The sequence below is a fragment of the Salvelinus sp. IW2-2015 genome, linkage group LG35 (assembly GCF_002910315.2).
Source record: "Salvelinus sp. IW2-2015 linkage group LG35, ASM291031v2, whole genome shotgun sequence".
Classification (NCBI taxonomy): Eukaryota; Metazoa; Chordata; class Actinopteri; order Salmoniformes; family Salmonidae; genus Salvelinus; species Salvelinus sp. IW2-2015.
This window is the reverse complement of record NC_036874.1, coordinates 12277650-12290306: the sequence shown is the minus strand read 5'-3', so window position 1 is coordinate 12290306 and position 12657 is coordinate 12277650. Positions and strand designations below refer to the sequence as shown.

The following is a 12657-nucleotide window of genomic DNA, read 5'->3' as shown; positions in this document are numbered from 1 at the left end:
AAGTTAAAGCCTAGTACTTCATTGACATGGCATAGAAAGTAGTCACATCAATTAAACAGATAAAAAACAATACAGTATATAAGAGAACAAGTATTTCACGTACAGTAGAGCCATTGCAACAAGGATACAGTTTGTTTTGGAAACTGTGGCGTAAGAGCTTATGAAACAAGGGCTCCATTTCCTCAGCTTGTTCCATGAGTTAACCAATGACTCACTGTGATTGGACGTATGGTTCCCGAGTGTCTAGCGTGAGTCAACCCTCCTCAGTGACTTTAAGGGCAGCCCATCTACCTCATTCCCTTACATAACAACACTGCTGTTTGTCCATCATTTCCGCCACGGACGGAGTGCCAACAGGCCTGGGAACAGACTGTCCTACAGTCCTACCATTGCGCCTGTAAAAGCCGCCGACAGGAAACTCAATTCATCAGCAGCACCTATGTTTATGATCCATATTCCATAATTCACTACCTTTTAGAAAAAAGCAGGAGACGAAAGCAGAAGAGAGGAGAGGAAGGGCGATAGGCCAGAGGTGCGACAGGGGGGCTGTAAATTGAGCGTTGTGTATCCCTGCTCTGGGCTGCACATCCCTCGGCCTGTCACGACATGTAGGTGAGTTACTGCCGTTTTGATAGAACTCGTAGAACTGTCCTTGGCTGGGACAGGCCCGGTTACATTGTATTTATTTGACCATTTAGGTCATGAACATTGCTAAGAAGCTAAGAATCGAATTCAGTGTACACTTATGTGAGAGATCTTTTCCCAAGGAAATGTAGAAGATAACGCACGAATAAGACATAGTCATACTTTTCCTTGAGCTAAACACAGAATCAATGGTGTTGCTGGACCAGCCGGACAGGTTCGAAAGGTCACGTATCACAGCCACTCTGTCAATGCATTATAAACACTAAACCTCCACTTAGCCACAGCCTAACCATAACTCACGGAAACCTTTTTTTATTATCAACAATATCTATGATTCATGACAGAGAGAAACTCAAAAAACCTTGGCCGCTAGGAAGATTGTGTGTGTGTGTGTGTGTGTGTGTGTGTGTCTGAGTGTGTGCGTACCTGATATGATAGAAATTCATATGATTTATATGTTTACGGTAATGGTAAGATAATGACTAAATTATTTATAAGTTTAAGGTAATGTTAAGATAATGACTAAAAATATTCCACCCTGAAACCATATAATTGTATGAAATGTATTAGAATCATAAAACTATAATCTGATGATGCGTGTAGTTTTAGTCAGAATTAGAACAAGGACCGTTTGTTCCTTGTTAGTATGTAAGCAGGGTGCAAGTGTGAAACAAATGATCAGAGGAGCTATCGACAGACAAGCTGGACTACTGTGTTCCTTACAGGACATTCTGTCTCCACCCGTGGAGGGGAGAAACTGTTAGGCTTGCAGAAAATGATGAAACATGTTGCAGATTAAACAATGTATCAGTGTAGTGGGAAAACACCGACTGTCTGAGCAAGGCGTAGCTTAAGATTTGAACTTGTTTGTGTGTGTTATAAAGACTGGGTTTGTATAATAATAATAATAAACGTTTTGACTATTGTAAACTGGGAAATCTGTCTGTTTCATTTAAAACCAGAACCTTACAAACTCTGGGTTGCAGACTGAGTAGATTAATTGACGTTTATGAACATTGATAACGAAATTCTCATAACAGTACCCCTCACTTACGCCATAATTCCAGACAGGTGGAACATCTCAGCCGAGAGGTAAGCCATGTAGCTGTAAACGAACACGAAGAGGGGCTCGATGACGCGGGTGTGCGAAGTGAACCGGGAGGTGAAGGCCGCCAGGATACCATAGATGGCGCCCACGGCGATGCCGCCCAGCGACACAATCAGGAAGCAGATGACCCCGAGGACCACGTCCATCGGCGTTACCTCACCTGCGCCAGAGTACTCCTCAAACAGGTGGTATAAGACCTAGAGAGGACATGGGGGGGAAAGAGAGACCTTCGAGACATGGCTCAAGTGTACAGAGAATAACAGAGCCCACGCCCGAGTGCTCCTCAAACAGGTAGTATAAGATCTAGAGAGAATGGAGGGGGTTTGACACTTTAGAGCCTACAATCGAAAATAAACCTGTTTGGATTCCGTTGGTAAAAGCATGGTGCTAGCACCCCAGGGTCATGGGTTTGATACCCGCTGGGGCCACAAAATGCATACACTCCCTGTACTGTGGATAAAAGTGTCTGCCGAGTGGCATATAAACCAGTGATATTATGTGGTCTAACGTTCTGGTATAGTCACTACAGGAAAGATAAACGTTTGCGTAATCTCTCGTGGACAGACGCATGTAATAAATGGTATCATAGCGTGTCAGGCTGTGGGATGCGACAACTAACAGGGAACTTTTTTCCGGGGCCCTGATTTTTCGGCACTGATAATTTGGCCAAACTATTTTAAGTGAACTGGTGCCATCAACAAGACAGCCAGTGCGTGGGTATAATCAGCAGAGCATAAATATAGCAACAGGAACCGTTGTGCCTCATAATATATGCCACACAGCACACGACTTTATCCAAAGCAACTTACAGTAGTGTATTTTTAATAGGCCTATGTGATGCATGCACCATGCAAGGACGCCACCAGCAAAATAAAATAAAAACTCCAAAATGTTTTTTCTACTTTATATTTTCAATGACCAACCCATAAGAGAGATGGTCCATCTCACAACTGTTTCAGCAGAGGAAAGAGAAGGAAGCCGTGAGAGAAGATAATTGAAAATAGATTAGGGCACTGGCGGCCCACTAAACTGGGTCAGCTTTCGTACAAAGGTCACAAATCACCAAAACCTAACCAACCAATCCCTGGCGAGGAGCTAAATGTTAGCTAGAAGGTATGAAGTCAATATCCAGTGACAGAAGTATGGTGGGATTTTCCTAAAAGACTAGGCCTAATTCAAATCGGGCTAATTTGGTACTAGGCCATTCTGATTTCTTGTGCCAGTCCAAACCAATATCCTGTCCACAGAAATAAGAACACAATCACAGGCCAACTAACAGAGTCCTCTTCATATGGAGGATGAATGTAGCCTACTTCTGAAAATACAGTTTAGTTTTATTATATTGTACTGCATAGCATAGTGCTGTATAGTATTGTACTGCATGGCATTATCTTTTGGGGGGGGGATGACCCTGACGTGATTGTACTGTAATTCATTCATTGATTGTCTAGAATTGCATTGCATTGTACTGTACTGTATTGCCCTGCAAAACACTAAATACCACCCCATCCACCACTCACTCACCACAGTGACGGCATCATTGAGCAGCGACTCTCCGAACACCAGAATGTGCAGCAGCTCGTTGATGTGGATCTCCTCAAACACAGCCAGCACGGCCACCGGGTCCACGGCCGAGATGATGCTCCCGAACAGCAGGCAGGGCAGCAGCTCCACCTGGCTCAGGTACGTGCCCTCGATCTGGCACACGGCGTAGAGGAGACCCCCTACGAAGAAGGCGTTCCACAGGGTGCCGACCACGGCGAACATCAGGATGGTGCCGATGTTCTCCATGAAGGGCCGGATGGGCAGGAAGTAGCCCGCATCCAGGATGATCGGGGGGAGGAGGCACAGGAAGAAGAGGTTGGAGTCCAGCACGGGGGGTACCTCCTCGCCCGCCAGCTTGATGAGGCCGCCAACAAGGAGGCCCACCACAATGAGCAGACAGGACTCGGGCACGATGCTGGACAGCCGCGGGATCAGGTGGAATCCTGAGGGAGGGAGAGGGTGATTAGATGCATTGTTCTCGTTCATTGTTCTCGTGGTTTACACTTTCTAGGCGGCATCTCGAATGTACCAGTCACATGAAACTTCAAACTCATTGAAGATAAGAACCAGAAAACAATCCCCAGTGAAAAGCCCCACCAAATGCATATTCCGTTTCTAAGTGAGCCACCCCATTCATAGTGCTTAATAAGGTCCAGATACTGCCAAATTCAAATGGATGAAATGTATCAACTAGTCGTATTAATTACCTCTGAAAAAAGAAATCAGTATTCAGAATAGGCTTAGTTTATAAGTGGAACAGAAGCTAATTTAACATGGCAGTACTTGATTTCACATATGCAATTTCAACAGTCCAGAATATGACTAGGCCTCGTAGATAATGGCTGGTGGGTGAGAATGCACAGGGGAAACAAACTTGATAGCTGCCCAGAATCTGCAAGTCAAAACAACCCTGGACATAAAACACAGGAAGTGACAACAAAGGGCCAAAGAACCAGGAACAGAACACAAGAAGGGTCTGCTGCATCTTAGCAATGTCACATACCACACACCCACAGTAATTCACATGCATTTCCTCAAAAGTGGAAATGGATATGCAAAACAAATTCCTCACAATATTCATCTCGTGACTCCATTCAAAGAGAAACCATACACAGACATCAGGCCACACCCACTCCCATAGTGATCATATGACATCACCAAGGAAAACTTGACTGAAAAAGGTTCACTTCAACTTGACGTTAACTAGGCCTAAATGTAACAGAAAATTATACAGGATGTGCCAACAGTACTTTTTCTGATGGTTTATTTCCTAATCCCATTTCTTTGGGATTCATTTCAAGTAAACTATCGCAATTAGCTTCCATGGCTCAAGGCAACAGTTTGCTTGTCTCAACAAGCATGCTCAGGTAGGCTAGCCTAGTCCCAGGGCCCAGTGTTTCAAAACTTTGTATCTTGAGAATTTAAAAAAAATCCTAAAACATAATTCAACTTTGGCATTATGGGGTATTGTGTGTAGGCCATTGACACAACCTCAATTGAATCCATTTTAAATTCAGGATGTAACTCAGCAAAATGTGGAAAAAGTCAAGGAGGTGTGAATCATTTCTGAAGGCACTGTACACTGCAGTCAATTTAACACAATGAACCTTTGGTTTTCAGACGTAAGAATGCTTTCAACTTTCTAAATCCACAGTGAATCCAACCTTCCAGTGGGATCGAGATCATTCTGATGTTTGGCTTCAAAACTACACTCTTAGGGGGGGGGGGGGAAAGTGATTCCTAGAACCTACAATGGTTCCTCGGCTGTCCCCATAAGAGAACCCTTTGAAGAACCCATTTTGGTTCCAGGTAGGAACCARGTACGTGCCCTCTTCACGACTGTCTATATATGGTGCATCCCTAATTTCATTAGAAGAAGAATCCCTGATATTAAAGTGTGGGATGGCACGTTGTCAGCCCTTCAGCRAGGGTAGCGGTGGCACATTAGCAGCACCATCTGGTCAGGCTAGGACAGAGAAAGGAGATGAGAGGCAGGCATGAAGGMAGGTAAACCTCCCTTCAACACTCACGCCTCACACACTGAGCATAGTAAATTAGCATGTCATCATTAGCAAATCAGACAGTTACATAATGATCAGGGTCCTTATCGCTGTCAGAGGTTTTCAAGGATAAGTGGTCAGGAGAGGAATGTGTGAAAAAGAGCAAGCGTTTACGGTGGGAAACAGAAGAGTCTGTGAATGATAAAATAATGAACATTGGCAACGTCTGAGCAGATGATGCCTTCACTTAGCTTGAACGCGCTCGGCAAACTGCAATCTCCTGGGTTTAAAGGGCATCTGATGTTTTTCATCAACTCAGTCAGCTGGAAGGCAACATTTWAAGTTTTTGGACACACACACTTTCACGGGCTAAACAAGGCCATCTCTATGGAGTCCAGAACACTGCCACACAAAGCTGCTGCTTTTAAAGTACTACAGTGCTAGCTCTGAGGAATTCCAGTGACAAACGGCCCAGAGRGGCCTAATCTTCCCATAAAGAGATGCGTGGTGCTTGGGGCACTCTTCTCCTTTCAACTGGCTTCGTAAGGAAACTGGCACCCTTCCACAATTTAGAGGAAGCATCTTCACTATGTGGGCAAAACAAAGGAGTTAAGATAACACTGACTGCTTGTAGGATACTACAAAAGGCTCAGGCTAGATTTGAGCATCACTCTTTTGAGAGCTCGACGTGTACCATTCGCACTCCGAGACCTGTGTTTAAGCATGATCTTTTGGAGCCAACTAGTGCTCTCAAATCGTATCCTGATGTCAACAGCAGATGGGAGTTGTATTCATAACATTGCTAACTTAGCTAGCTAACATACATTTCAGGAAAAGTTATATTAAGTGACTAACTAGCTTGCTAGTGTTAGCAACATTTGGTGTTCAATGAGAGAGCTAGTTAACCAGCTGAGCTAATAAGCAATGTAACAAAAGTATAACTTTGGATTTGAAAAATCTTCCATCAACTGGCTCAGCATTTCAGGAATCACAGTAGAAAGTGCTCTTGATGCACCATTCAATTATTAAGCCATTTAAACTATTCATTTTTTTAAAGAAAACTCACTGGCTATCATGTGATTTAAGTGTGAGTTTGTCCGAAGGTGTTGGACTCCACGACAGTTGCTATCCATCGGAGCACTGTGATTGGTTGCAGAAAATTATGGGATGGGGCTTAGCAAAGGGTCAATTGTACTCCTCTGACAGGCTAATTATTCCACCCACTCAATAGAATAGATTACATAGAACAAGGTTGCCTAGGAGCCCCACAACAGTGATTTATGCCAAACTACTTCTGARGAGCTGTCAGAATGCCTCAGTCACTTCCAGGCTATTATGGTAATTATTATTATTATTATTATGGTAATCAGGCTGTTGTGTCATCATCAAACTTGATGATTGAGTTGGAGACGTGCATGATCACACAGTCATGGATGAACAGGGTATACAGGAGGGGACTGAGCACGCACCCCTTTGGGGCCCCCATGTTGAGAATAAGCGCAAAAGAGGTTTTGTTGCCTACCGTCAGGAAGTCTACGACCCAGTTACACAAGGAGGGGTTCAGACCCAAGGCCCTGAGCTTAGTGATGAGCTTGAAGGGCAATATTGTGTTAAAAACTCTCTGGAGGTAATGCAGTCGGCATTTGATGGCGAGGTATTCCAGATCGGGAGAACAAAAGGACTTGAGTTCCTGTAAGTTAGCCCAATCATACTCCTCCACCTCTGTGTTTCCCGGAGAGTTCTTTGTTCCTGACCGCGCGATGAAAGGAGAACCCCTCTGGTTGTATGGACAGGGACAATCTATTCAGAGAGAGCCACGATTCCGTAAAACAGAGTATGTTACAGTCCCTTATGTCTCTCTGGAAGGAGATCCTCACCCATGAGCTCATCTATTTTATTGTCCAGGGACTGAACGTTAGCGAGTAATATACTCAGAAGCGGTGGGTGGCATGCCCACCTCCTGAGATTGACTAGGATCACACTTCTCTGGAGGTGACATTTAGGAGCATCACCTGGGATGAATGGGGCTGCCTCAGGCAGTTCAAACAAAGGATCCAGGTTGAATGTCTGGTGAATGACAGTAGGTAATAGTACTAGAAATCTTCTGAGCAAATACTGTAAGAAATAATACCAACAAAAATACCGCAAAGTTGGCTAGGAGCTAGAAACTGGGTGACCATGTCTGTCGGAGCCATTTTGTATCACACCCTTCAACACGAGAACAACCACAACCAGCGGGACAATTCCGGCACTAGTAAATAAGAGCTTGTTGGACGTGTTGCCAGCTGAAAGAGAAGTACAAATAATATTGTAACTTTGGAGTTAGAGCTGACTGACATGAAGATCTTTGCTATCAAGCGAGGCATGCTGGTTACAAATTAGGCCTCTAGGGACTAATGCTCTAGATTTCTGAGGGGAGGAAGGAATAATGCACTTAAGCCTATCACAAACTGTTAYGCCTGTTTTAGCATGCTGCCACTGACTGAAATAAACACCCTTTGTGTGTATAAAACACATTCAAACGTCGACATAGCCTAGGGGTCTTTTTGATAGGGGATCCCACAGTGGATGAACATAAATAAACACTATCATACACAGAATGTAGCAAATAGTGTTTAGATGAGCAACATAAGTCTCCGGTTTATACAGATGTTTTTTTTTGTAATTTCAGAACCAACACTGTCAATAGTCAACAATACAAATGTATGTAAGCAGAACTCAAACTCACGTTACTTGGCCCCTTAAGAGCTAAAATCTTAGGACTAATATTTAATCCCAATGCTCATGGCAAAGGTTATTAGTAGTAGATGCATAGCAGGGTTGGAGTCAATTCCACTTAAATTCAGAAAGTACACCAAATTCCTATACCAATTTGTCCTCAATGAAAAGCAAACTGATTTTAAATGGAATTGACCCCAACTCTGATACATAGCCTGCAAAACATAGTTGTGTGCCTTCTATTTCCTCTGAGAAGTGACACTGATCCGGAGGAAAATTAGGTTCCCGGACTCCCAACGATACATAAATAACCTGGCAGCAGCAACAGGTCAAATTCCAGAGATTCAACAGGGAACCGGATACCAAGTTTGTATGTGTGTCAGTGACTATGCATGTGTTTGGAAAGGTCTGAGCTGTCAGCACTAGGTCTGCCGCATCTCCGCAATGCATTTTCGGTTGTCTAAGGTTGTCACTCCATGTTATGACATTTCTCAATGTGTTGGTCATTTCAGTCTCGTGTCAGTCAAAAGACTTCCCTTTACAACATACCATGGGGAAATCACACTCTCGCGATTTCAGTTTAAGGCTCTAGAATCACGGCTGACAAGGGCCAATTGAAATCTGTGCCTCACGGGAAGCCCCGCCTTCCACAGGTGATAAGCGTGAGGCTCAGATTCATTACTTGAATTATTCCTTCACCTCAGTTTGAACAGGAATGATTCACGCTACTAAAACAAACAATTGGAAAACGAGACTGTCTTACGTTGTGCCAAATAAACTGTTCGTTAGTGGCAGAGCGTGCTCACCCCCTGGACGTTGTGTGCTGAAGTTGGTATGGTTTCCTAATCAGGAAAAATGAGTTATTCCTCTAATTGCTTGGCCTGGCTATAACAAGAAGTTCAATGGCTAACCCGACCGAAACGACGAAGGCTGACAAGCCGGATTCRTGTTTACGACCATACCCCAATGAATTAAACCCCTAGTCTATTGACGCACCGGTGCATCAATCCACACAGAACAAAAATATAAGTGTAAAATGCAATAACTTCAAAAGGTTTTTCTGAGTTACAGTTAATATAAGGAAAWCAGTCAATTGAAATAAATTCATTAGACCCTAATCTATTGATGTCTCATGACTGGGAATACAGATATGCCTCTGCTGGTCACATATACCTTTAAAAAAAAAGAATGGGCATGGGAAGAAAAGAAAAAACAGTCAGTATCTGGTGTGACCACCATTTGCCTCACGCAGTGCAACATTTTCTAAACATAGAGCTGATCAGGCTGTTGATTGTGGCCTGTAGAATGTTGTCCCACTCCTCTTCAATGGCTGTGTGAAGTTGCTGGATATTGGCGGGAACTGGAGCACGCTGTCGTACATGTCGATCCAGAGCATCCAAACATGCTCAATAGGTGACATCACAAGCTTCTGCCCCGGTTTCATGCAGGCTATTCAGTCTAACAGAAGCACAACATGTGTCAGAAGCTTGTCCCATGTTTAATGGCCCTCTGGTACTCTGCGTTCTATGATGTTCATGGGGTATATCACTCTGTCCACAAGGGGGCACCTCTCCCCATGGGTGGCTCATTACTGGGATTCATTACTGATTCCTACCTGTAGTTCACTAGTCCCTATGAGATGTCTTGTGATACAGGTTATGGGCTCTGAAGGCGATTGGTGGTGGGTAGCGTAGTCAAGGGAACAAGCAAGGTTGGACACGACCATGCTATTATCCAACACACAGTTTGTGTGAATATATATAATAATACTACATATGAATCCCGAAATGAGCGGTCTTTCTCCAGCTCAGCACTTTTCATTCCTGAGAATTAGATTCAATTACGAATCACCCGTCTTACCACAAAAGGGGTCTGTTTTTCAGAGCTGTCTGTCACATTCCCAGCTAGGTTACAAGGTGCTTTGTCACCAGTAACCATGACTGGTCGGTTGGGTAACCTCCATGATAAAAAAAAATAGACTCAGGGAAAATGTTTTATTGCATGCGGCCAGCCCTGGGTGACAGGCGGTTCCTGGAACACATCTTACTGCCTAAACAGAGTGAGGCTTGTTGTGACAATAGTATCCCCAGGTGGCACTGCCAATCAGTGCCACACTGCCAATCACTGATCGCCGGAGCCCTTGTACCCAGAGTGGGCCGGTCTTTAGGCAAACCTTGACATAACAGTTTTTCTTCAACCCCAAGTGTTTACGGGTGTCCCTCATGGGAGTTCGATGAAAAGTGTCCCTTCCCCACATTCAGACACACGGTTCTCAAGACTGGTGGAAATGGAAGAAGAACCAAATCTCTCAAAGTCCCCAACGTGGCGTCCCGCCCCTTTCATATGTTACTTCACGGAAGGCTTGATGTCTGCTCCGACCAATGGTGTGCATGCGTAGTGTCACCCTGGATCATGCAAACAGTGACATCAGGGCACAAGCTACAGTTTGTTGTGCGTCCCCCCATGCTTCTGCAGCATCATCACGTCGACTGTTCCCGAGGCCTCAGCTCAAGTTGAGGGAGGAGATATCCTCCAGTCTCCAGAAGCAGGCAATCCGAGTGGTTCCTATGCCGAAGACCCAGGACGGCTAGTACAGACAGAATTTCCTAGTTCCGGAAAGGGATGGGACTTTGCTTCCCATTCTAGACCTACGTGCCCTCAGCAAGCACCTCAGTCTACAAACTCCGAATGCTCACGAGCCGCCGGCTAATACAGCCGATTGACTGGTGGCAAGCAGCATTACACACATCCATGCTACTGTCCCATATTCAGTCTCTAGGCTTCATAAGAAACCAGAAAAAGAGCTGTCTGACACCATAACGCATTCCGTTTAAGACTTACTTGCGTATTGCGTTTTTCTATCCACCATGGAGAGTGTCCGGGTTCCGGCTCTGCTCAGACAAATTTTGGATGGGTCACCGTGCGTTTCGCTAGTACCTACGCCTATTGGTGATGATGGCTTCTGTGATGGAAGTCGTTCCCTTGGGCTATTGTTGATGCGGCCCTTCCATCGCTGAGTGCTAGCAGCCTATGCCGGTCACTTCTGGTGTCCGTCAGGCCTACGGCCCATGACCTAATGGTGGGACCCTCTGCTATTGTCAGGGGGCTCCCGTGGGTCGAGTTGTATCCCGCAAGGTGATCACGACAGATCCCCCGAGCGTGAAAAACCCAGAAGCGTTGCAGTTCTTGACACACTCAAACCAGCGCGCATGGCACCTACTACCATACACCATTCAAAGGCAATTAAATCTTGTCTTGACCATTCACCCTCAATGGCAAACACAATCCAAGTCTCAAGGCTTAAAAATCCTCACCTTCATCTACACACTGATTAAAGTGGATTCAACAGGTCACATCAAGAAGGGATCATAGCTTTCACCTGGATTCACCTGGTCAGTCTATGTAATGTAAAGAGTGTATATTTTACAGGTTAGGGATGGATTTGTTTTATTATTGTGATTTGATTTGCGATATGGGTCAAACGCTTGTAATCATAGAAATAGAGTGATTTACATTAAGAAGAAAAGTGAAAAGCAGCATCATTCTTTTTTTGGAACAATCCTGTTGACTGCATTTGACAGAACAGCATACAAACATATAGTGAATATAACAGGGAGGAGGAGGAGCTGCATTGCTTGGGTGACAGTAGCCTCAAGAGGACGGGGAAAGAGGTGAACACACTAAACTATAAAAACGGATGTTTCAAAATGGTGCATGCAATATGCATCACTTGCAATATGGATATTGCACAAGTCAATATTGTGATTTATGTGAATTGGATGAATTGTGCGGCCCTAAAACAGGTATATACACATTACCAGGTTCCTGTTTCCAGGCTATTACAACCTGTTGCAATGACTTAGTAAAGCATCTACACTACCGTTCAAAAGTGTGGGGTCACTTAGAAATGTCCTTGTTTTTGAAAGAAAAGCACATTTTTGGGCAATTAAAATATCATCAAATTGATCAGAAATACAGTGTAGACATTGTTAATGTTGTAAATGACTATTGTAGCTGGAAACGGCTGATTTTTAATGGAATATCTACATAGCTAATCCAAGTTTATCATTTTAAAAAGGCTAACACAATGTGCCATTGGAACACAGGAGTGATGGTTGCTGATAATAGGCCTCTGTACGCCTATGTAGATATTCCATGAAATAAATAAATAATAATATATATATATATTTTTTTTTTTAATCAGCCGTTTCCAGCTACAATAGTCATTTACAACATTAACAACGTCTACACTGTATTTCTGTTCAATTTGATGTTATTTTCAAAAACAAGGACATTGCTAAATGACCCTAAACTTTTGAACGTAGTGTATCTCAAGGAAAAACTCCAGTCTTCAGAGCAACTTCATTACAGATCATTTTGAGTAAATAAGACGAGGCCTGCAGGAAAAAGGGCAGACCGGTCATATTTGGATGGACTGAAGTGATTACGACTGCAACCGCTAACAGCTAACAGCCAGAGACCAAACCGTCAATTCAGGACAGGAATGCTAAATTACCCCAGTTTGTGTGAAGACTGGCACTCCAGGAAGTGAATGACTCATCGCCCCTGGACAAGGAGCTCTTTCACCTCCAATGGTCTGTGTTAGGCCTCCTAGCTAGGTCACACCCAAAGCCCAAAGGC

At 44.0% G+C, this 12657-nt stretch overlaps 1 protein-coding gene across 1 annotated transcript in view; it reads right to left on the bottom strand.

Annotated features, from left to right (window-relative positions):
* LOC111959135 (sodium/hydrogen exchanger 1) overlaps positions 1-12657 on the bottom strand; it is a 46442-nt gene that overhangs the window by 20358 nt on the left and 13427 nt on the right. Inside the window, exons 2-3 of the mRNA XM_023980594.3 lie at positions 3278-3741; positions 1700-1950 (exon numbers count right to left, since the gene is read on the bottom strand). Coding sequence (XP_023836362.1) covers positions 1700-1950; positions 3278-3741 — 715 coding nt within the window. The remainder of the gene's footprint in view (positions 1-1699; positions 1951-3277; positions 3742-12657) is intronic.